This window comes from Bombyx mandarina, chromosome 23, assembly GCF_030267445.1.
Source record: "Bombyx mandarina strain Sakado chromosome 23, ASM3026744v2".
In the NCBI taxonomy this organism is placed as follows: domain Eukaryota; kingdom Metazoa; phylum Arthropoda; class Insecta; order Lepidoptera; family Bombycidae; genus Bombyx; species Bombyx mandarina.
Window position 1 is genome coordinate 16,083,409 of NC_143229.1, and position 26,133 is coordinate 16,109,541.

General features: G+C 39.4%; 2 protein-coding genes across 2 annotated transcripts; one reads left to right on the plus strand and one right to left on the minus strand.

Moving 5' to 3' along the window:
• Positions 1-2,243: 2,243 nt before the first annotated feature.
• On the minus strand, positions 2,244-15,501 carry Pus10 (Pseudouridine synthase 10). The gene is made up of 11 exons (XM_028179130.2): positions 15,103-15,501; positions 14,570-14,793; positions 13,604-13,713; positions 12,951-13,090; positions 12,347-12,576; positions 11,419-11,532; positions 10,851-10,953; positions 9,234-9,340; positions 8,679-8,778; positions 7,965-8,154; positions 2,244-2,437 (listed from the first exon to the last, which is right to left on the minus strand). Exons 1-11 carry the CDS (start codon positions 15,223-15,225, stop codon positions 2,259-2,261), a joined length of 1,620 nt encoding a protein of 539 aa, XP_028034931.2. The 5' UTR covers positions 15,226-15,501; the 3' UTR covers positions 2,244-2,258.
• A 784-nt stretch (positions 15,502-16,285) lies between these two features.
• LOC114246552 (sorting and assembly machinery component 50 homolog A) lies at positions 16,286-25,915 on the plus strand. The gene is made up of 13 exons (XM_089737346.1): positions 16,286-16,455; positions 16,766-16,879; positions 17,837-17,959; positions 18,074-18,169; positions 18,779-18,863; positions 19,299-19,428; positions 20,396-20,501; positions 20,936-21,023; positions 22,341-22,522; positions 23,077-23,229; positions 24,358-24,478; positions 24,921-25,106; positions 25,800-25,915. The coding sequence occupies exons 1-12, from the start codon at positions 16,435-16,437 to the stop codon at positions 25,100-25,102; spliced, it is 1,401 nt and encodes a 466-aa protein (XP_089593472.1). The 5' UTR covers positions 16,286-16,434; the 3' UTR covers positions 25,103-25,106; positions 25,800-25,915.
• The last annotated feature ends 218 nt before the right edge of the window (positions 25,916-26,133 follow it).

A 26,133-nucleotide genomic window follows, 5' to 3' on the forward strand; every position in this document is an offset into this window, starting at 1 on the left:
ATAAAACTCGCGCACATAAAACGCACGGTCCGCTCCGGTAAAACGCTCCATCGCGACTAAATTCCCAGAAACCGAAGTTACTCCCCCCGCTTCCCCTGCACCGCTCACGCGCGCCCTGTTCGTTTTATTCAAATTTTACTTTTCAAAGGACTTATGGGCCACCCTGTATTTAATTTCAGTAGAAATAATTATCATCTACATAAGTAACAACAAAACGCAAAATTTTGCGGGAAATTAAAAACGTTACCGCCCAAATAAAATTTGTAATTAAAAATTTTAATGAATATAATTTATTTGGATGCTCGCGTTGACACATTTACTATATGCACGCAATTAGCTTATCACGTACCTACTCGTGAGCAAATAAGTCTGGTGTCCGGTCTTATCGTTTTGATATTATAGCTTTATTAATACAGATACAATTCTAGGTCAGACGACGGTCAAATACTAGCTCAACTAATTACATAGGTACTTTAAAAGTGAAATATTATATTTCTGAGATAATTATTACTTTAAATTTTTTGACATTTAACAGAATTGGGAGTGCCTATCCCACTTCACGATTTTGATTTCTCTGTATCTTATTATTTTATTAAAGTGGCAAAATCGCCAATCGTCAAATAGCAAAAATCAATATCGAAATATTAGGAATGTTCTGCAAAATCACAGACATAGTTATTCTTCTTCTTCGTCGCTTTCTTCATTGCTGAAGGTCGTGTCCCTGAAACTTGACCGTTGCCTGTCTCGTGAGCTGTTTCCATCTCGTCCGGTCCTCAGCTGCTCGAATGGCGGTTGCGACTGGCAACCCAGTTAGAGCGGTTACTTGATCACACCAACGGCTAGGTAATCGGCCGCGGGGTCTCTTTCCTTCTACTTTGCCCGTCACAATCACTTTGTCCAAGTTATCTGACTGTCGGCGGGCAATATGACTGAAGTAGCTGAGGATCCTCTGGTAACAGATTGTTGAGAGCCTGACTCGGATGCGATCTATCCTGGATCAGCTTCGCATCCAGCTTCGCTTAGCTTCGCAGACATAGTTAACACTACTGTAATCCCAATGCCGACCCCACCTAGTGGGATAAGGTGGAGACAAAGAAGAATTTAAATGCTTAAGTTCAAATAAATATACGTATAAATATTCAACACCGTACGGGTAAAATGCAAATAAATCATCACAAGATCATCAATCGAACCCCCAACACTCGGCCCCATAGTCAACAGCGATGACTACCGCGTCACTGAGTCATTCATTGGAATGAACTTGTTTCTGGTGTTTCCGTGGCATTGTTGGTATCCATGAGCTTCAGTGAGTATTTACCATCAGGTGAACCGTGATCTATCTTCAATGGCAATTATAAAAGGCGGTCGGTCAACATTACATTGCAACCTTCTGCAACGATTATACCTATATATACATACTAGTTGTACCCGTCCGCTTCGCTGAGCATTTAAATTAACATTATTATTTCTCACCCCCACAAAGATTCTCATCATTAACGCCCCGCAACTGGTGTAGGGAGTCCAACACTCATATAAATATTAACGTATCCATTAAGTACCACCTACATGTATTTTCTACATGGTTACCAAGTTTCAAGGCAATCGGATGCATGGTTCAGTAATTATAACGAAACATCCGTAGAAACCACTGTAGATTTATATATTAGTATAGATGTATGTCCTTAAATATACATAATATCGTACCTAACGTATTCAAGCGGCTTAACTAAAAATTTTAAGAAAATCAGTTTTATTTGTACTTTGAACGACTTATAAAAATATATTCTATCAATTAATAAAATTCATTTTTAAAAATTATAAATTATATTAAAATTTTAGTCTAGAAAAGAACAAAGTACACTTTCCGTTTCATTTAAAACAATCAATCAAGCCATAAAGTATTATTAAATACGAAACTGTATTCTACAATTAGATTATTGATATTTACAAAAAAACAAGAGTTTTAATAGGTTGGGAAAAAAGTCTTTTCGCATTATAGTATGTATGAATTTGTAATAAAATCTCTTTGGCTATACTATTGTGGTTTTGGTATCAATAAGTTTAAATTTATATTCTTCAAATCCAAATTCAAATTAGGAAAATGTGTGATTTTTATTTATTTTTCGTACTGTCAAGATGAGTGAATCTAATGAAGAAATTCGATAAGATTTAAAATTTTACTACAAAAAAGGTAAAATACAGACGAGGCTAACAAAATAATTTCGACAAATAAAACTCCGCAATGTACATCGAATCATTTATTGGGGTCGCGGCCAGTCGAGCAGCACCGCAGTGACGTCGAGCGCCAGTATGTCGGCCCGGAAGCCCGCGGCGTCGCGGAGGCTCGGCGTGGTGCGACCGAACTCCCCGTGGCACCACTCTTTCACGTACGTGCCCGCTTCCGTGCGGATTGTGAGGGTGAACAATTGCGGGTAGTCTGAAAACAAAAAAAATGAGGGTAGAACTATACTGAGACCTTAGGAACCGGACTTTTTGACGGGAACGCGAGGAGTGAAGTTGTGTGATTTGTTTTATTTTGTCTATTTAGTGTTTCTTCGGGTTTAAATGTGTAATAACCAGTGGTCGGAGTAAGTAGATTGATTTTATATACTTGCCATTTTATCCATAATGGTTATTTTTTTTTATTGATAAAAAATATTTTTAATCCTCATCGGATACAATTTCTATATGTATGAGATAAAGTAACAAACAGCCCTGTCTAAGTTTGTCTCATACTGACAAGCGTCATTTCTAATTCAACAGGAAGGGACAAAATACGGTGTAACTATTCCAATGTTTTTGTATAAAATAAAATACTAATTTCTTTCACCAATAGCTAGCACTGGTAGCGTAGATTATTATTATTATGTGTTCCGTTTGACGTCCGAAGTCCATTATGAGAGTACATCGTATGATTTCCACTGCAGGTCGCTAAATTTGACTACTTCCGTTTCCTAAGTCCCGCCTACAGCGCCCTCTATAACGTCTGGAACCGAACCAACAAGCAAAGACAAGCCGCCATATTTGTCATTGTTGCGTCGTTTTTTCCCACGTGCAGTCGTTAATATTTTAAGAAGTTAGTAATTTAAAATGTTATAAGCAACTTTCGAGATTTGAAGTAGAAAGTTTGTTTCAAACAAGTGTTATGATTATCTTCCGTTTCGTGAAACCTCCAAGGCTCTACAACGAGTGACTAGGTTATCGCGCCTTTTCAAAGTAAAATTTAAGTGAGGATAGTTCTTCGATTTCTTCGGATATTTCTTCGGGTTCGTCGGAAAATAAAGACGAGGGACCAGCAAGAAAACTTCGAAAAAGTGACTGGTCGCGAGATCTGAATAAAAGGTTTGACTTACTGTCGCAATAATGGGTGAGTCATGTGAATAATATTTTAACTTCGAATCATGCTATTGCTGGTCGTGCACCAGTGGTCCCGCCTTTACACTTACAAATACCAACATCTTATAATAATAATGTCTGATCTGGTTTCAACTTCCAATCGAAATTAGACAACGACGAATAGTTTTTACGTCCGCCACCAGACCGTCCTTTACCAGAAGCGGGTAGGTTTTGAAGTTTGAGCGTTTCTATAAAAGAACCAGATATGCAAAGATTTGACTAGCCGACTTGGAACGAGGTGCTGTATTCAGAGGTCCAAAAAAAAAATAATATATGTTTTCCTGCGTTATCTAATGCTCTTTTGGCACAGAACGAATGCATTATGCTGCCATAAAAAACCTTGCCGACTGGTCAAATTCAGAGAATGTTCAGCTTAATACTTCCGCCATTTATGAAAAGTTTAAACCGCTATTCGGTAACGATTTCGCCTATAAAAGTTTCTAACGATATCCTTCAAATAATTTTCGGTAAGCGAGCCGAGGTTATACGATAGCGTCGTAGATACCTCATATAGAAATTAAAGGATAGATATATCAGGGAAGATATAGAGAAAATATCTTCTTCTTGTGATTATATGTTTAACCCCAACTTATTATTGGCATATATACAGAAAATGGTGGTATTGATAAATTACAAAAGCGGCACCATCTGCTATTCGCATCCGGCTCGCATCGCCGGCACCCTCTGCTTGTACTGCCAATGCAAAGCCATGTCGAGCTAGGCCACATTCCAATACATCTAAAGAGGCCGAAAACAGATATTCTGAGCGATGTTATCCAAATAATTCCTCAGCAAGAAAAACGGGGGGAGGGGGGAACAAGTACAAAGTGGAATTCCTGATTTTCATCAGGAAATAAAAATAAATTACTCAACAGCATTTTCAGGCGGATGTCTAAGACTATATCGAAACACCTGGACTCGATCCACCAAACGTAATATTGAAATTAATAATAACTTGATGTCAATCAAAATCCAAAATTTAATTCAATAGAGTTTTAGAACCCGCACCCCCGACACCGTCTTTCATATTTCCTCTTTTCATACTTCCCAAGACCAATAAAAAATCGAACAATTTTCAACCTCAAGGCATTGAACAAGTACATGAAACAGTCGTTTTCACCTTTTCCACCATCAACTAGTTCCTAAGTTTTATAACAGATTAGAATGTCAAACTGGATCTCAGCCAAGCCTATTATCATCTATCAATGAGGTTTCTCGGGATCAGTTATCCGGGTCGTCTACTTCAGATGATATGTCTGCCATTCGGCTTAGCTGCACCACCGCGGATTTTTGCTTCAGTGACAAACTGAATAGCCGAAATACTTCGCCAGAAGGGTCTGCGACTAGTGGTTATCTGCTTGTACACCAGGGCAGAACACCTCCCGCCATCGGAGCAAAGCTTATCCATATTATCTGGAACCGCTGCGTTCATTGACAGTGCGTTTCCAGAGGTCTTTTTTGCCACGTACCATCTGGCTATGGAATGAGCTCCCTCCACGGTGTTTCCCGAGCGCTATGACATGTCCTTCTTCAAACGAGGCTTGTGGAGAGAATTAAGTAGTAGGCAGCGGCTTGGCTCTGCCCCTGGCGTTGCTGAAGTCCATGGGCGACTGTAACTATTCACCTTCAGGTGGGCCGTATGCTCGTCTGCCTACAAGGGCAAAAGACTTGTTGAAATCTCAAGTAACTATACTGAGACCTTAGAACTCATATCTCAAGGTGGGTGGCGGCATTTACGCTGTAGATGTATATGGCCTCCAGTAACCACTTAACACCAGGTAAGATGTGAACTCGTCCACCCATCTAAGCAACCGGTTATGACACTGACGAGCTTGATAGACTTTCTGGGAATCGTATGGGACACCAAATCCAAAACAAAGTCCTTGCCCAAGAATTTGCTCGTGCGATTTGCTGCCGGCGGTTGGAACCTAAAGCAGGCGCAAAGCCTCTTAGGATATCTCAACTTTGCGACTTTCATCACCCACCGGGGAAAGTTGCTGGGCCGAGTCCTTGCAGTACCACAGCAACAAGCTCAGGAGGTATGCTCATTTACCAAAGCAGTATTCGGACGAGGTACATACAGAGCTAGATTGGTGGTTAGAGAAAGTCAGTCAGAGCACACCAATTTATCCACACAGAATGGCCACGAACCACGTCATCACCGACGCGTCGGACATTCAGTGGGGAGCCCTTGTAAACAACAGAACAGAATTTTCCTACATAAAGAACGAGAGAGGAACCCGGTCACGATAATTGCTAGATCTGACTGGAAAATTGCTTAACTTAATAGACCACCTCAAAGTTGTACTTCTCCCTCACCACCTACCGGGACTGTACAACTCTGAAGCCGACCACCTCTTACGCAATCGCGGCGGCTTGGAGTGGTATCTCACAGAAAAAGCAACCGCTAGGCTATTCAGCCTGTGGGGAACTTGTTCGCGTCTCGGACCGCTCATGGGTAACAAACTATGTTACTCAAGACTTATTGAAACTCGTGGTAGGACCTCTTGTGAGTCCGCGCGAGTAGGTATTTTGCTCTGAAGCAGTAGTGCGTCTCTGTTTGAAGGGTGGGGCAGCCGTTGTAACTGTACTTTAGACCTTAGATGTTATATCTCAAGGTGGGTGGCGCATCAAAGCAAAACTCGAACGCCTGCCTCTACAACGCGTTCAGCAGATCTTGGCATTACTGACTAGCATGGCCGTTTCCGCCGCTCAGTCTGATATCCAGAGTGCTGGACCACCTCAACTCAACCTCAGGTCGGTACATACTAGTGGTACCCAAGTGCAAGAAGCCCCCGTGAAGGCCAGACCTGAAATCACCTGCCCTCAAGCGACTCAAGAAGCTTAGAGATCTGAACATCAGTCTGGTGGACACTGACAATGCTACTGCCAGGCTAAGTCAGCAATCTACACCTGGAAGCTTGGCTCATTTTGGGTGGGACACGCTGACAGGGACATGGACATCGGCAGGAGAGAAACTTACTATTATCGTGCTGGAGAGAGTCTACGATAAGAACATACGCCCCTATTTGGAATAAGGGGTAAGGTTTTGTCAAGAAAATGTATTAATTCTCGTGTATCCGAATTAGCAAATGTAGCTAGATTTCTGTTATCTGTATTTATCTCATGGTCTCTCCTACCGGACCATTCTAGTTTATAAGTCTGGTATATAGCGTCCGTTTGTGAAACTATATCGGATATAAAAATAGCTTCGAGCCCGACAGTGAAACATACTGAAATCTATTTCCTTGACAAAGCCTGCACCTTCTAAATTAACCGATATTTGGGTCGAAAACTAATTGATCTTCACACCAACAGTCCAGTTGGACATTCGTGGCTGCTCCTGACCAATCGATCATCGATGCAGTATACTGGCTACGCAATCTAGTGAATATGACACAGCAAACCAGTGGGAATATTAGTAATCTATTCTTAGCAACTAAAGGCTCCACTAAGCCAGCTACTGCAGCGAGGATTAGTAGTTGGCTAAAAGTCTTTTAGGAGACTCAGGTATTCAGGCCTCAGTTGGGAGCTGTAGAGCGGTGGTGAAAACTTTAAACTGTGTAGGAAATTACCAAATTAATGATATTTTAGCTAAAGCTAACTGACAACGTGAGCATACTTTTAGAAAGTTTTATCAAAAACTTATCATTAATGCATCAAACACTGATATAAATTCTGAGAAATCTTTCTCAGTATTTTCGTCCTAAATCTTATTAGGTCGATTTGAATTAAGTGGGTAATAATGTGCTTAATTTAAGCTTTGCTTAATTAAACATAATAAGTCACATTGTTGCTTTTTAAATAAATATTATTTTATTTCAAATACAAGCCACCAGGAGATAACAAACAGTCTCTCATAATGGACTTCGGACGTCAAACGGAACGCATAATATAGAAATTTTACCTTCCAATAAAATTTGTATTGTTTCCTAAGACGTCCGAAGTCCAGATAATGTCTTCCTGGGGCTACATCCATCATTATGAGCCGAACAATGACAAATATGGCGGCTTGTCTTTGCTTGTTGGTTCGGTTCCAGACGTTATAGAGGGCGCTGTAGGCGGGACTTAGGAAACGGAAGTAGTCAAATTTAGCGACCTGCAGTGGAAATCATACGATGTACTCTCATAATGGACTTCGGACGTCTTAGGAAACATAATACAAATTTTATTGGAAGGTAAAATTTCTATATTAATACGGTTTTCACCTTAAACACAGATTCATTCTAATTTCAAAATTCCGGAACAAATATGACTACAAATATGAAGTTCCGGTATTTTGGAGGCATATCCATATTATCCTCTACGTTTGACGTCAACGACCTTAAATCAATCTACCTACTCCGACCTCTAGTAATAACGGTGGTTTAATGACTGTTGTATTCCACTTCGCGTCTCGCAGACAAATCTTATATATGTCTGTCTCTTTTTAGTGTCATTTTTTCGTTACGCTAAGCGCTAAAGAAGATATCACTTCCAAATTTAACTCCAGAGCCACTGTTCCAAGCTACGGCTTGATCAAACAATATAAATTGAATAAAATTGGTCCAAGATCGGGGGTAGCTCACCAGGCACCCTCCTGGCCACTACGTCATATATCCTCCGGGTCCTGGTGAGCAGCGGGCGCCTGTGCAGCACTCGGATCGGCGTTCTCTGCTTCACCACGATCCTGGCCTCGTCCCCAGCCTCAGTGTTCCTGTACTCGTTTATCCTCTGGATGTCCTCCTCGGTGACGGCGACAGGCGTTTTTCCATTCAGCTGGAACAGAGCAGAGATCGCTATTAACTCCTTGACTGCCGTGTAGGTCACCGGTGCCCTACGCGACGCACGGAAGTAATTATGTCGATTTCTGTTACTTTTTTTCTTACCTAAGCTAATAGCCTTGAGAGGCTATGTCAGCGTAAAGGGGTAAGGGGGGGTGTCGTCAATTGTATGTAAAAAAAAAGTTTTTTGTTATTGCTTAAATAGGTGAACGAGCTCACGACCCACCTGGTGTTAAGTTGGTTACTGGAGCTCATAGTCATCTATAACGTAAATGCGCCACCCACCTTGAGATATAAGTTCTAAGGTCTCAGTATATTTACAACGGCTGCCCCACCCTTCAAATCGAAACGCATTACTGCTTCACGGCAGAAATAAGCAGGGTGGTGGTACCTATCCGTGCGGACAAGAGGTTCTACCACCAGTTCAATTATGTTCAAAGATTCCGTTACAAATATACACACTAACATACATACGTTTGAAGCTAATAAAAGCGTATTAATAACAACAAAAAAACTCACAATATTTGCTTCAGCGTTCTCATTCCCGAGCTTTATGCACAGAGCTTCGTAAGTCTTGCATTTCGTCTCTTCCCCCTTTTTAAGTTCCGACAACTCGTTCCTGGGACAGCAAAACGTACAAAAATCAAGACGAGTCGTGCGAGTTGTGACGTCACAGCGTTACAATCGGGACGTGCGAGAGACAGCGATATGTACCCGCTGTTACGTCATTCGATAGGTAAACTGTTCAGTTATACGCACATCATTTCGGATCCTCCCGATCTACTAACGGTGCTTTTAGGTACCTCAAGCACCGGTCATCGTTCTGGTCGAAACCGTCGCTTGCGACAAAGGGCTCTACGAGTAAATTAACCCACAGACACAGCCCACTGAGTTTCTCGCCGGATCTTCTCAGTGGGTCGCGTTTCCGATCCGGTGGTAGATTCTGCCAAGCACTGCCCTTCATAGGGTTCGTGTTAGCAACAACGTCAAGTTTGAGCCCCGCGAGCTCCTACTCGTCCGGTTACGCTGACATAGCCTCTCAAGGCTATCAGCTTAGGTAGGAAAAAAAAGTACCTGGAGACATGCATTAGTTTCTGAACGATCACTTGGCCACCTTTCGAAATCTCCTCGCAGACCCCCTTCAGCTCGTCACCGGTGAGGTCTCTTCTCGGGTCTGTGATCTGGAACATGGTACAATCGGTGACCATTTTGGAGCTATCCTGTTCGAGTCGCAAAGGATAATTCCTAAAAGTGGGCCAATTTTATGTCAAAACTATTTGTACTTGAAAAACTATGCCTTATTTTTTCACTTTGTTTAGTTTATGTATCAACATTTCTTTCAACCTGGCATTGTTTTACAAAAAAATAAACTACTTATTTGATAACATCCCAAAACTGAGTGCCATAGTTTTTAAACTCGCCAATAGGCAAAGGGCTTAGCCCATAAAGCCTTATAGTAAACCTTTAAGCTGCTAAACGAAAGAGTTGTCTGTGACTTGAACAACAAATAAAAAAAAAAAAGCTAATGGTTATAATTCACAGACTTTTTAGTTTATTTTTGTTCAATTCACTATTTATAAATTGTAATAATAATTATTACTTAAAACCATGAATTATTTAATATTTTTAGATATTGATTGTATTAGTAAAAATCTCAAAGGCCTACCATTATTCTATTCTTATTATATATGATCTGAGAGTTTTGGCAGCAATCCGAGTGAAGCGTCACTTGAAGTTTTATTTTAATGTTTTTTAATAGTTTATTGTGATGTATAATATACAAATTGGGTGTTGTTTTGTGTATTAAAATTGAGGCATTGGAATAAAACTGTGGCTAACATAGCAGTGACTGTTTCTTTTTCAAGATAAAAGGTCTGCGGAAATTCACGCTCACTCAATGTGCTTGCTATTTATCGAGTTGACGTCAAAACTCCCAAAAAGCAATAAAAAGAGACACACCAGCTTTTTTTGAAAAAAAAAACGACGACAGACTAGGCTGTATAGGCTACGCTCTTTGCCTGCTTATTGGCGAATTTAAAAACAACAACAACAATATTGTTGCCGGCTTCCGGATTTTTATTTCATTTAATTATTATTATGAGGATATAATAATAATAAAATGTACGTAAGGGCTTATTTCTAGCAACATTAACCACAATTAACTTATTTAATACTGTAAATAATTATGAGAGCGATTATTGATTTCGAAGAAAACAATTAACAACTTAATTTTAGCTGCAGAAAAAAACAGATTTCTCTTAAGCCTGGGCGAGAATATAAAAATCGTTTTCTGAATATGAAACGATATTTCTTTGTCTATCAAATTAAGTTAAAACCATCATGACCCGACAACTTTTTTTAGGGGCCCAAACGCTCTAAGAAAATGGGCATTGTCCTTTAGTATACATGTTTTTATCACTTTTCACTGTGTGTGTGTGCATGCGTGCGTGTGCATGCGTGCGTGCGTGCGTGTGGGTGTGTAAATTTTACCACTTGCATCGAGAAGCCATGACATGACAATAATTTATGTACTAATAATTTAATAAATTCGTTTTTTTTTAATAATTGGCTACTTTTCATTTCTATTAACTGTAAGAGAGAGAGAGAGTGATTACACTCAATCCTACCAAATTCTTTCACTTTACCCATGACCACACTAACTGTTGGTAGACTATTAAAAACAAACCTTACTTCGATAGCGAAGGGTCTACCATCACCGAGACACCTCACGTCCACGTCCTCGCGTCCGGCCGACATGAACTTCAATCTGTGGTCCACGTCTTCAGGTGTCAAGCTGTGATACCAAAGAAATTAAGCATCAGAACATCTTCAACATTCTTTCAACTCATTCTAATACGTTCCACCTTCTCCTTCTCAAATCCTTCCTATCCACAATATTTACTGGTGGTTGGTTGTACAGTATTACAATGAATCTTCCTACCCACTTAGGGTATGAATCAATTAGGACAGACATATCACAATATTATTATCATTTCCATTATGTCTTGAGGCAATTGGTCATTATGATAGTACAACTGACCTCATATCTCAAGGTGACAGTGTTCACATGGTGATTGTGGTCTCTAAGGGCTCAGGTGAGCAATTAACACAAATAGATCCATTTATGTAAAAAAAACTTATGAAATTAAATAATGTTAATAATAAAAATCTATCCTATACCTATACTATCCTAGCTACACATTTAGAAAGCATATGTTAATATATATTTTTTTGTTATTGTAAAATGTTTGTTACTCACTCAAATACTTTAGCTATGGGTTCGAATATGATCTCCTGGACGGATGATTCCATCATCCTCTTGCCCTTGATCAGCCAGGGCGTCTGCGGAAGCTCCCTGCTCAATTTTATATACCTGTAATAAACATCAGCTTAATATGATTTTCTCGTAAAAGAAACTATCACTCAGAGTCTTAGGAAAAATCGTATAATGTCTTTATTTACACTGACTGAATATGAAAACAGAATTAAATTACTAAATTATACAACTAAATAGATTTTAATTTAGAATGTATTGCCAGCCATATGTAAATTAGTATTCTAAAATGGCAACTTCATAGGTAATGATCTAGGCTAAAAGTGCAAATGCAAATTGTATTTGTACTAGATGTAGCATAATATCAAATATTATATCATGCGAGAGTCATCAATACTGAAACTTCCTTGAATTGTGTATAGTTTTCTGCAAGTTTATTAGTACTGTTACGCCGGTAAAAGCAACGCCATGTATCGTCGAATAGCAGAAACGAATATTAAAAGAACCAGTAAGATCGAGAACGCTCGAGAAGTACAACGCCATCTATTATCAATAAGCGGAAACCCAAATCGAAACTACTCGACCTGTTAGGAATGTTCTCAATAATTCTAGGGATATCGTATTGATTATAAAAGCGTTGCAGAGATGACACGAAGGTAGTTAGTAATCGATTCTACTTGAAGTGAAACAGCGAACGGAGTACCTGAAGTTAAGCGGAAGAAGTGAATTGAGAATTTTAGTGTTCGTTAAGTGTTTTAAATTAAATAGTTTTAATCTGTGCTTCAGTAGAATTTTTATTTCTACCGAACCCCAGCACATCCTTATTTAGAAATATTAATTTGGTTTTCACTGATCAACTTTTTCTCGAAACAATGCTAGTTGTACTTGAAAATAGGCTTGAATGATTACTTACCTACCCCCCAGATAAGAAGGGGCATGCACGCACATAGCACTGACACACTTAGCTTCAATGTCCACTGATGGAATTTTATTCCACTTATCGACACCCTTCAACTGCTCAAGACTAATCTTCTCCATGGCCTGTTCTACTGATGGCCGGGTAAACTCAACCGTGAACCTCCTTCTCTGCTTCTGTCTCTCTTGGAACAACGATGGTGATAATTGCTTTAAGATTTCTAGTTCCTGTTTTAGGCAGAGAAGAGCAATTAATGTTTGGGAGGAAATGACACAGGCAAGATCTTTCACTAATTGGGTGAACTTGCTCGGTAAACAGACGGTCCAAGTTTTTTTGTTTGGAACTTTTATACATCTATGTAAGCTTATCTTGACAACCTCAGCTCTGTGTTAGTCTCCTGCTACATATAGTTTTGTAAAAGTGTTACTGCAAAAGGAATTTCAAGTAATGTCGGCCGTTAAGTTTACAAGATAATTGATCTGCCATTAGCATAAACATCGTAACTTAAAATCAATTTCATATTCCGGTTTGAAAGCTCAGGAAAAGCCAACCTTGTTCTAAATCAACTTTTTATATTCAAAATGTTGTTCATAACATCTACCTGTGGTTCATCAGGATACTCCATATTAAGTGTAATCAGTAACGGTGAAATGGCTCCGGAATCTAGTGTCATACCTATTTGTGCTGCAAGTTTGACACCAAAAGTCCATTTCCATGCTTCCTTCAGTGGTGTTAAGGTATCTGAAATAAGCAATAGCTTCACTTGTGTTTCATGCTAACAAGTCAAATGGTAATTTAGAAACCCATGTGATTGTGATCATTTTTATGCTTTTTTCTTTATTACAGCTCACAGCCCACCTGGTGTTAAGTGGTTACTGGAACCCATGGATTTTTACAATGTAAATGCTGCCACCCACCTTGAGATATGAGTTCTAAGGTCTCAGTATAGTTACAACGGCTACCCCACCCTTTGAACCGAAACACATTACTGCTTCCCGGCAGAAATAGGCAGGGCGGTGATACCTGCCCGTATGGAGTCACAAGAGGTTTTACCACCAGTAATTGCTAGCATGAGTTTCTCGCCGTATCTTTTCAGTGGGTTGCGTTTCCAATCCGGTGGTAGATTCTGCGAAGCACTGCTCTCGTTAGGGTTCGCGTTAGCAACAACGTTAGGTTCGAGCCCCATGAGTTCACCTACTCGCCCGGTTACGCTGACGTAGCCTCTCAAAGCTAATAAAAATATGGATAGCTTACCTTCTTTATAATCTTTAAAGGCATCACTCAGGTGTAGGATTATGGCTTTATCTCGTAATAATGTAGCGATCGGAGCAGAGAGTGCACATGCAAAAGTTGAGCATTCGTAACTGAAAAAAACGTATATACCTTTTAGAGTAATGTTACATTATGTTTATAAGAAAAAACATGCTTAAGCATTTTGGTTGATCTTTTATAAAGTGTTTTACTTAGAGTGAAGAAGTCTAGAAGTTTTAGGGTGAAGTGAAGGAGTTTGAAGTCGTCGTGGTCTAAAGGATAAGACGTCTGGTGCATTCGTCTTGAGCGATACACCATTGTTCGAATCCCGCAGGCGGGTACCAATTTTTCTAATGAAATACGTAGGTACTCAGCAAATGTTCACGATTAACTTCCACGGTGAAGGAATAACATCGTGTAATAAAAATCAAATCCGCTAAATTATAATTTGCGTAATTACTGGTGGTACGAACTCTTGTGAGTCCGCATAGATAGGTACCACTACCCCGCCTATTTCTGCCCTGAAGCAGTAATGCGTTCCGGTTTGAAGGGTGGGGCAGCGGTTGTAACTATATTGAGACCTTAGAACTGATATCTCAAGGTGGTTATAGATGTCTATGGGCTCCAGTAACCACTTAACACCAGGTGGACTGTGACTACTCGTCCACCCATCTAAGCAATAAATAAATCAAAGATTTTATAAAAAACATAGGGTAATTAAAATCAAACCTTCAATAACTCTACTTACATATTCACACATTGCTATTAGACTTAGACGTCAAGTATCAAGGTGATACTAATTTGTGAAGGTTATACAATAAAAAACTTAGCAGGGCTGTCACCCGGCTAAGTTCCTGCCTCTTTTAGCATACTAACTGTAACTAGACAGGTGATTACCATTATTTACCATTACCAGATTTTATACTGTCCTAAGGACATAAAAAAGAAAATCCTTAGTTACTAACTAACCGTTTTTTCTCCAAAGTCTCTTTGACCATATTAAAGCATTCAGACCAATTCTCTTCTTGAAGTATACCTAAACAGCTTACGCATATCAATATCTTCTTTTTCTTTTTCGGTGGTTCATCATCACAGCCATTGACATCTGTATTGCCATTTATATTGTCTACTGAATTGCTAGTGATTTGTTGTTCTTCTGAATTATTTTCTACTTTTTCACCGCTTTCTATATACTGAAGAATGGATATGACGTTAACAAAAAACTTTTGTCATTCTTTAAATGTTCAGTAAGCAAAGTGGACCTGGGGCATAAGTGGATACATAGCCCCTCGGTGACCTTGACGGTACTCATCGAGAGCAAATAAAGAAGTCACAGGTTACTGTATTAATGGCAAAAAAATAACCTAAAAATTTGGTTATTTTTTTTATAATTTATTACTACGTACATCGTAGTGAATTTTAGAAAAGGTTTTGAGAAGCTTTTATGATGGACGTAATTTAAAACAAAAGTAGTGATCAATTCGCGCCAAGCAAATACTTACTTTAAGTATGTATTCTTTGTAGTTTTCGTAATTTGCCGGGTTCTTAAGCCCTAAATAACGCAGGCAGCATATATCGCAACACCCTACCTCTTTACAGAATTTAACGATGGCTTTATTATCCATCTTCTTTTTATTTTACACTGCTAAAAAGCATGTAACGAAGTTTAATAAACAAATGAATATCACTTTCCAATTTTTTTTGTAGTTCAGTTTATAAGTATAAAAATTCTGCAGTTACGAAAGAAGAGAACAATTCAACGGTGTCAGGAGTTGCATGAATTTGAATTCTGTATATTTTCAAATTTTATTAGTTTATTTTAGTTTTATATAAAATAAAATTTGCCCTAATTCAAACTTTAAAAAAAAAACAAATTTTTGATTCAGCAGGCAAATGTATCCATTTCTATAAATCCAAAGCATTTATAGGTTAGAGCTAAATCGACAACATGAAAAGTGTAAAGATTATCGAAATTAAATTAATTTTGGAATGAAATCGTATGATATGTAAATTTTAAAATTTAGATTGAGAATGAATCTCTTATTAATATGTTAACTAAAAATTGAATTCAATAAAAAAATAGGAGAACCTAATAAGCCACATGCAGTGAATTTGTTTCAATTCTCCATTATTACTGTCCTTACTACCAATTTAAATGTAAAGATAATTAAAATATTAACATATATTTTAAATTTTAAGCACCTCGAACAAGCTCAACAAGTAAATAAAATTATAGTAAGACACGGCTGCTCATTATGCAATTTTTGGGAGATAAAAAATGTTTGAAACGCGGAGACAGGTGAAATATTCAATAGAATGAGGCTTTTACGCATTTTCTCTCTCACTTTCTAAAATTTAACGAATCCATCTATACTGAATTGTTAATAAATGAAAAATAATTCAGGGAGTAAACTGAAATAAGTTAAATTGTGAAAAAATCAAACAAACCAATTGATACCACAATCTCTGACATGTATTAGTATATATAAATGTATTACATTTATTATATATAAATACATTACACAATATATAAATGTATTAATGTATTTTCGGTAGGCAGCGGCTTGGCTCTGCCGCTGGCATTGCTGAAGTCCATGGGCAGTAGAAAGGAAACTGTCTGAATTGAGTAGGTACCCCATGCTTATTTTTATTTAGGTGTAAATATGGGTATAATTTCTTTTCTAATTGCCAGAAATAAAAAAGAATCAATGTCAAAGTCAGCTGTCACAGCTGAATTTTATGTAATTCAAAATAATATTTAAAATTCCAAATTATTCTTTTTATCCAACTAATAATCAACCTTTAAATACACTTAAAACAATTAAAAAACCAAAATGGGCACTGTCCACGCGAAGGTAAGCTATAATTTTTATTACTCTTCAAGGCAATATAGTAACAAAAAATTTGTACGAACTTTCGTACCTACCTAAACATTATTTCAAAACATGATCACAACTAAGATTTTTAAGCTATACCTGAACTCAAAAATTCGCATATAAGTCCACGGTTTGTTCTATAATTTTGCTTCACTGAACTATGAATAATGGCAAAGGGATTATGATATTAATATAGTTGCTGTTTAACCTCTTTTTTTGCATCTCCTTTGATATGCCGACCTGTGTTCCATTCGTATAGTAGAATTGAAAAAAATCTACATGATTATAGGCAAACCAGCACGATATTGGCGACACTGGCGGCGGTCTGTTTGTTTTTGAAGAGCCAGTCGAAATGGGCGAGGAACCAATACCAAAACCCACCATCAAATTAGATGGAGTAAGAGTAAGTTGACCCGCTTTCATACATATTAACTATTTAATTTTACACAGAATTCAGCTGACAACAGGAACAATGCTAAACTTCTTTCAGAATTAAAATTATGTAAGTTCTGTATCATGTAAGACAGAGAACACAAGACGTATGACCAGAGAACAGTCCCCGGTTATCCCAAAATCCATACAGAGTTTGAAGTGGTAGAAGTAATAAAAAAAATTTTCAATGCAAGATTAAACTTTTAAAATAGTTTTAATTATGTCCACTATTAGATTATTAAATTAGAGAGCACATTATTATGTATAATGATGTGATTTAATACCAGCACTTGGGCAGTGGATATGTGGCAGAAAGTATTCTCATAGTTTTGTTGAAAAAATATAAATGCTGAACTTTTGAACTTGGCTGAGTTCAATTATGCCTTGGAAGAGTCTTCATTTCCTTATCTTCGTATGTGGAGTAGTAGCTGCATGTATTCTTTTTCTATTAAGGCCCATCACATCTGCAGTCACAACCTCTCTGGCATAACCTCTTTTAGACAGTCCGTCTAAGACTAGAACACCCTTACTGTAATTCCTCTCTCAAGAGAGTATTATGCTTTCTGGCTATCTAAGTCATTTTTAGTCCATCATCAACCCATCTATTAAGTGAAGGCGGAATATAAATTTGTATCCTGAAAATGAACATAACGACGCTTGAAAAGCAAACGTGACTAAGCGACAATGCCTCAACTTTACAGTAGACTAATTTAAAGTTGAAATACCTGAAAACAAAATTTATTTTAACGAATCCAGCTGTAGTAGAATCTAGCTAGTAGCTGTAGGATTGAAATGATTTTAATAGACCTAGAAATATATTTTTTTTGCACATCGAAATCGGTTATTGCCAATCATTTATGTACAAAGCAGTTATTGTCGCTTAGTCACTTTTGCCTTTCAATCATCGATAATTTTCTTATGCTTCCAGGCTCGTGTTGATAGAGTGCACGTTGATGGTTTGAATCGTACAAAAGATGACATTATAAAGAATACTATCGACGATCTATTTCACGCAACTGATTTTGAGGATGTTATTGTTAGAGCTCACAAGGTAAGTGTCTAAGAAACATTTGAATTTCCAGTGGCTTTAATGGTTCAGCGGAAGAAATGCAGCGAAATCCTTTTTTTGTTGCATAGCTTTACTAAAACTAAATCCGTTTCGAAGGTTCGTCGCGCCCTCGATTCAATGGGTTGTTTTCGTGACATCGGTGTGTTCATAGATGTATCGTCCGGACCTGGATCCACACCCGAAGGACTGGAGGTATATTCAAAAATTTTATTAATTATAAATTAAAGATGGGTATAATCGAGTCCTCTTCGTAAGTTTTATTAAGGTTTGAATATTATGCCACGCTCATATTTGGTCAAATATAATGTAAAATGTGTAATGATGTTGTTTTTCTATGCACTTAGTATTAGTGAAAGTACACAAGTCAGTGTGCTTTTTGATTTTATTTAAATTGGCCATTGAATAATATACATAAAATAGATTAATAAATGGCTAGTTTAGTGAAAATCACAGCTCTATTTTGCGTGTGGTGTGCTGAGCGCCTATCTCGTTTGACTACATTCAAATCTTTTACAGAGGAAGTACTGAGATTATAAAAAATGACGATTATTAATTGTTAATTTGAATCTTTAAACTGGCAATCTAATATCAGAATCCAAAAAGTTGTGTTTTTAAATGAATCCAACGAACCTTTAAATGATCCAAACAAACAATTTAAAGTGAACCCTGGCAACACTGCAGCTTAAGAAGTACATTGCCATATTAAAAAAGATAATTAGACACTAATGGAGGTAGTTGGATAGCGATTGCGTGGTTCCGCCGCTCGCGTATAGATGGCGTTGAAATTGATTCAATTCGCAGGTAACGTTTCAAGTTAAAGAGCTATCTCGCGTCATCGGTGGAATAAACACAACAGTCAGCGAGAACGAGGGAAATTTGGTTTTAGGTAAATAAAATTTATCATAAATATTTTTAAGTTAATTTGTTTTAATTGAATTCACGTAGATCTTCGTTCACAATCTTTGTCTTTTGCCCTAGTTCATTGAACTAGTTTACTGCGCAGCTGATGTTAAGTGGGTGACGTAGGGTACAGATATGACCACGTGAACGCCGTTATATTTTATTACTTTACAACTAAATCGGATTCCGTAGTCTTTTTTTGTAAATCCTCCAATGTGCAGTCTCCCTTATATCTATAAATCTATATGGATCTACCTGGGAGTAGCAGTATGAGATCCTTCGTTCGTCTACTAATATGATGCTATAAAGTATATACTGAACCGGTAATCTAAAATGAAGTTCGTTGACCTTGCGTCATCTGATTTCTGAAATTCGCATTGCATTGCGTAGTCTGTTTCTGGTAAAAAAATATTCTTTAAAGGTGTAAAAATGCCAAACATCGCCGGCCGCGGGGAGAAGCTTCAAGCCGAATACAGCATGGGCTATCGAAGCACATCGAATTTCAATGTCACCGCTACCAAACCGTATCCTCATAAACCCCTCGTGCCTATGTAAGTTGTAAAGCTCTGCTTTTTTTACGGCTTATATGGATGGACGAGCTCACAGTCCACCTGGAGATATAAGTTCTAAGGTCTCAGTATACTTACAACGGCTGTTTCACCCTTCAAACCGAAACGCATTACTGCTTCACGGCAGAAATAGACAGGGCGGTGGTACCTACCCGTGCGGACTCAACACGTTCTACCACCAGTCAGTCAAGCCCCGAGCCGTTTTATTGGCTGTTCTTTGGTCGGATCACTACCGAACAGAATCATCTCCTTTACCAATCTTAAGGTATCCTGAAAACTTCTCGAAAATTGATCCAGTCGCTTCGGAGTCCGTAAGGAACATACATACATTAACTTTTATATATCTATATAACGAACCCGACAGACGTTGTCCTGTGAATGCAGACACAAAAAATCATATCAGCCGTTTAGTTGCACTATAGATATCTAGATACCGACTGCAGCGCGATCTACCGGGCTGATTTGTGAATCTAAACCATACAGGGCACCACCCAAATGCATACAAAAAAAAACATACAAATCGGTCCAGCCGTTTAGGAGGAGTTCAGTGACATACACACGTACTGTATAATCTATATTGTAATATATAAATCTATAGTGGTTTTTACGGACGTTCCGTTATAACTACTGAACCATGCATCCGATTGACTTGAAACTTGGTGTCCATGTAGAAAATACGTGTACTTAATGGATAGGCTAATATTAATATGAGCGTTGGACTCCCTACACCAGTTGCGGGGGCGTTAATGATGAGATTCTTTGTGGGGGGTGATAAATATTAATGTTAATTTTAAATGCCCAGCGAAGCGGACGGGTACAGCTTTTTATATATATAAAGATATAGCTTAATAGCTATTATACCTCCACTGGTATGTCCATCACAACGTGCCAAAAGCACCGCTCTGTTCCATATTTTGGTGTTTCTCTTCAATCAAACCTTGAATTCCAGTGTATCAGCGTCAGTTTATCAGCAGACCCACGAATATCCCTGGTCGGGGTACCGGCTGCTCGATCGGGGTCTGCTAATGGATTTGGCCTTCAAGAGTTCGCCAACGGTGAGTGTAGCATAAAATGCAACGAATTCTAGTCTATGAAGTTGCTTGGGTGTGCCGTAATGTAAGAGGTATTCCCACAGGTCGTCCACCTCCGTTTGCCGGTAATTTTCATTTACATTGCGCGCCTTACGTAAAACTTGTAAAATATGAAGTTTTGGTTGTGTTTTTAGCACTTAGTACTTTTTTTATAGCGTAGTTGGGGGGACGAGCTCACATCCCACCTGGTGTTAAGTGGTTACCGGAGCCCGTAGACATCTACAACGTAAATGCCGCCACCCACCTTGAGATAAGAGTTCTAAGGTCTCGAAGCTGAAATAGCCTCTCAAGGCTATCAGCATAGGTAGAGAAAAAAATAACGCCTACCCGCACTACCTGACATGACCGCCATTTGACTGTCGTTGAAGAAATAACATCTCATAATGAATACCTTTCAGACAAAGCACAACCTTCAGTGGGAGGGCCTGGTGCGGGAGACGGCGGCTCTCAGCAAGACGACCAGTTTCAAAGTCCGCGAGAGCAGCGGTTAGTGTTTCGAGTGCGGTCCGTGGGCAGCGTCAACTGTCACGGACGCCGCTATACGGGCACGCTGATAATTTTGTGATATAAAAGTGATTGGCATTCAGTTCGGAAATCTATCGAAATCGTAATGTATCGATACGATGGTAATATGGAGGGTAGAGGTAAGGAGAACCGTCTTATATGAGAGAAGCTTGAAAAAGTGTCCCACTTTCAGCACTAAATAACAGTTCAAAAATCCTCCAAAATGGCGCTAGCAAAGGCACAGGGTATGATATGGATTGAGCAGTTGTTCACTGATTGAAGTATGCTGGGTTAGGAAATTGAGATATTTAATGACTAGAGTAATTAATGATAGAGTAATATACAAGACCTCACATGTTTACGTAGTCCAAACTAATTTCGTCAATGTAACCTAAAATTATTGCTGTGGTAAAACGTGGAGACATCGATTGCATTTTCTTATCAGCTTTAAATAAAATACTTTTTGTGATTTTATAGTGCTTATAGTTTTTTTGTCCTTTTTTATATCTCCAACTTATCTTCTAATAACTAGTTACCACCGCCCTGCCTGTTTCTGCCGTGAAGCAGTAATCGGTTTGAATGGGGGGGGGGGGGGGGGCAGCCGTTGTAACTATACTGAGACCTTGTATTTCAAGGTGGGTGACACATAGTTGTAGAGATGTCTATGGGCTCTAGTAACCACTTAACACCAGGTGGGCTGTGAGCTCGTCCGCCCACTTAAAATAATATAAAAAAGATTTGGAGAACGTGACGATTTGATTGCGAAACGAAAGTAAGTGAATTCATTCGTGCTGATTAGTTCCTTTTACGGACGGTAGGGGCGCTGTTTAAATTCTATACATTTAATTTTGTTCGTCATTCGCGCTCGCCCCTTTGACGTCGCTCAAAACATGTCACTACGGATCCTCCCGATCTATTACCGGTGCTTTTAGGTACGTCAAGCACCGGTCACCGTCCTCGTCGAACCCGTCGCTTGCTCGACGAAGGGCTCGGCTAGTAAATTAACCCTCAGACAATGCCCACTGAGTTTCTCGCCGGATCTTCTGAGTGGGTCGCGTTTCCGATACGGTGGTAGATTATGCGAAGCACTGCTCTTGCTTTTGGGTCAGTGTTAGCAACGTCGTCAGGTTTGAGCCCCGTGAGCTCACCTACTAGCTAAGGTTACGCTGAAATAGCCTCTCAAGGCTATCAGCTTAGGTAGGCAATTCATTCGTGCCGAATTAGTTCTTTTTACGGACGGACGGTAGGGGCGCTGTTTAAACTCTATACATTTTTTCGTCATTCGCCCTCGCCCCTCAGGTCCTCAGATGAAGTCGATATTGCGACACATTGTGACGGTGGACCACCGGGACGACGCGATCTTCCCGAGTCAGGGCTCGTGGGTGCAGTTCAGCAGCGAGCTGGCCGGGCTGGGCGGGGGCGTGGCCCACCTCAAGACCGAGCTCCAAGCGCAGCAGAACTACGAATTGATCGAGGACATAGTAAGAGAGTGTTGCTATGATGTATGATAGAGGAGTATGGAAGGAGGAAGCGTGTTGCGCCGACCCCAGCTGACTGGGTGAAGAATAATGATAGTTAAGAATTAAACTATCGTTATTTTTTAAAGCTGATAATCACCTGAAATCAATGCGTTTCAAAGCCGCATTTCACTCCATATTATCATTTTTCATAAAAATAAGAATATAAATTAAAATAAGACATGACTTAAAGGTCTTAGTTACCAGGTCATAAAATCCCTTAAAAAAATAGATTAATATTATTTGTCTTTAAAGTTATTTATTTATAGTGTAGTCTTGGCGAAATCTGTAATTATAGAGGCATAATAGTCTTTGACAATAGAATCATAATACTGTTCAAACTTATGATTCGAAATAATTATAGTCGAATTTTGAAAACTGAGCGAAAACTCTAGTTTATTATTAATAATTCATATCTGTACACGAAGAATGTTCTAAGATCGTATTACAATGTCGTTACGGCTTAGTTTAAAAATACAATCCGACGAATTTGACGGTAGAATTGAATTTTAATATAGGTATTGCAGCTCTCCGGAGCCGCAGGGGTTCTGCACGACATGTTCGGGACGGAGATACCTGATCATTTCTTCCTCGGTGGACCCACGACGCTCAGAGGTTTCCAGCAGCGAGGGGTGGGGCCGCACTCGGACGGCCAGGCCACTGGTGGAAAGGTGGGTCCAAGTGGAGGCAACCAAAGACCATTCCTTGGCTAAATTAAAGGAGATTCTGTTTTATAATAATACCTGGAGAGACTAGGTAGTCCTCAGTGATGAATGAACCAACCGTCCACTTCTACATGAGGTATTTGTCTCAAATCATATCGAAGAGTGAAAGGCAAATACCCTATTTGGTTTATCTTTGTAATTAAAGGCGCGTTTTATTTCGTATTGTTATAATAGTATTTTCATTACGGATCCTCTCGATCCATTAACGGTGATTTTATGTGCCTCAAGCACCGGTCACCGTCCTCGCCGAACCCGTCGCTTGCGACGAAGGGCTCGGCGAGTAAATTAACCCACAGACACAGCCCACTGAGTTTCTCGCCGGATGTTCTCAGTGGGTCGCGTTTCCGATCCGGTGGTAGATTCTGCAAACCACTGCTCTTGCTGTGGCCAGTGTTAGCAACACTCCAGTTTGAGCCCCGTGAGCTCACCTACACGCTAAGGCAACGCTGAAATAGCCTCTCAAGGCTGCATAGGTAGGTTTAAAAAAATTAGCATTCAAAATTTCGATATTTTTAATTGAACTTCAATTAAGTTTACAGCACTAAAATAGCTGAAGAAGTGTTTTACTACTACATTTTTTCATAATTTCAAACTTTAAACGGCTTTAAATTCCAAGATTAGGTCTCTGAAACTGTGATACTTTAAGACAAATATTTTTATTTTGTATGTGAACTATCGACATCTTGTAGCGGATGCCCCTAAACTTATATGTTGTTAAAGTTAAGGCACTTAATTATTGTATAACTAAACACAAAATAATAATAATAATAAACAATACTAACTTTATTTGTTTTAAGACAAATTGATTAAATTTTATCATGTTTTTTTTATTGCTTAGATGGGTGGACGAGCTCACAGCCCACCTGGTGTTAAGTGGTTACTGGATCTCATAGACATCCAGAACCTAAATGCGCCATCCACCTTGAGATATAAGTTCTAAGGTCTCAAGCATAGTTACAACGGCTGCCACGCCCTTCAAACCGAAACACATTATGTGTATTATCTATGGTCCTGTCCGTTGGAGAGGTCACCCTGGTATCACCAGGCTGGTCCTGACGGCGCGGCTGCTTGCAGGTGTACTGGGCGGCGGGTGCGCACGTGTACGCGCCGCTGCCCTTCCTTCGGAACAAGAACGGGATCTCGTCCCTGTTCCGGTCGCATTTCTTCGTGAACGCCGGCTGTCTGGCGGCGCCCGGTGAGTGCGGTCCGGCGACGGACGACCGGACGTATTGAGCGGTCCCGTAGCCAGTAATTAAGACTTACACTTCCAATCAATTCCATTTATTGCATCTCAAGTATAGAGGATAAAAACAGAGAGCTCCGCCTCGGTCGGCTGCTCTAGTCGGAATGTTTCGTGCGACAGTAGTCACTCATATTTATAGTAGAGTAGCGAGGGGGTAGCTTAGTCATGAATTCTCATGAATACCGTTTCAAACAATTGTTGACATGCGTAACATTATGACTCCAGTAACCACTTCAAGAATACAAACGAATCTACAACTATAAAAACATTCTATCAAATTAATTATTAAAAATTATATTTTGTTTCACCAAACAGCCTAATATTTATTATTTTTCATTAAGAATACCACGTGGACTGGAATGAATTGAATTTGAAATTGAATTGAACTCGTCAGATAATGGTTTAACGAATTGGGAATGGGCGAATTCCGCGCGCGTGTCGTGCGGCGCCGGCGTCGCGCTGCGGCTGGGCAGCGTGGCGCGGCTCGAGCTGAACTACTGCGCGCCGCTGAAGGCCCGGACCAACGACTGCACCGCGCACGGCCTCCAGTTCGGGCTCGGAGTGCACTTCTTGTAGAGAGGTAAGAGGCACAGAACGCGGTCACGTCATCACGGATCCTCCCGATCCGCTAACGGCCCTTTTAGGTACCTCAAGCACCGGTCATCGTTCTCGTCGAGTAAATTAACCCACAGACACAGCCCACTGAGTTTCTCGGCGGATCTTCTGAGTGGGTCGCGTTTCCGATCCGGTGGTAGGTTCTGCGAAGCACGGCTCTTGCTAGGGCCAGTGTTAGCATCACTCCGGTTTGAGCCCCGTGAGCTCACCTACTCGTTCAGTATGATATAGCATATCAAGGCTATCAACTTACGTAGAGAAAAAAAAAACAGAAGGTGGCTCGCCCGACCCAAGGAGTCCAAGAGGTAATATAGGAGAAAAGGGGGGATTTCCAAGGTGGGTGGCAGCATTTACGTTGAAGATGTCTATGGATTCCAGTAACCACTTAACACCAGGTGGGCTGTGAGCTCGTCTAAACATCTAAACAATAAAAAAAAGTCTTCATAATTAGGCAAAAAAATCACTAAAATAAAAGATAAAAAATTTGTTTTGCTGTCCATACTTTTTAATCGAACTTTGACAGATCAAGGTCATTGACTTGCACATTCTTAGTTGAAACTCCCTATAATGATATAATGCTATAATATTATCTAATGATGTTTTTACGTTGCATTGTATTAAGCATATAATAATATAAATTATTTTTTTTTTTACTCAGTTTGATTGAGAAGTTGAAGCAGCATCAGCGTCGGACATTGTTGATAAAAACCAAGAATTTATTTATTGTATCAGTTTTAATTGTGAATAAATTAGAAATTTAACGTGTTGTTTGAAGTGTTTGTTTTCAATCATCATCATCATCATTCTCCTGCCCTTCTCCCAGTCACCTGGGGTCGGCGCACCATGTTTGTCCATCGATACTCCTCGACGATACGTTTCGCGACGAGATGACCGGTCCATAGAACGCCTCGTTGTACAGGGAAACGTTGATGGTACAAGACCGCGCGGGAGGCCACCAATGCGGTGGACCGACCAAATTAAAACTGGAGTAG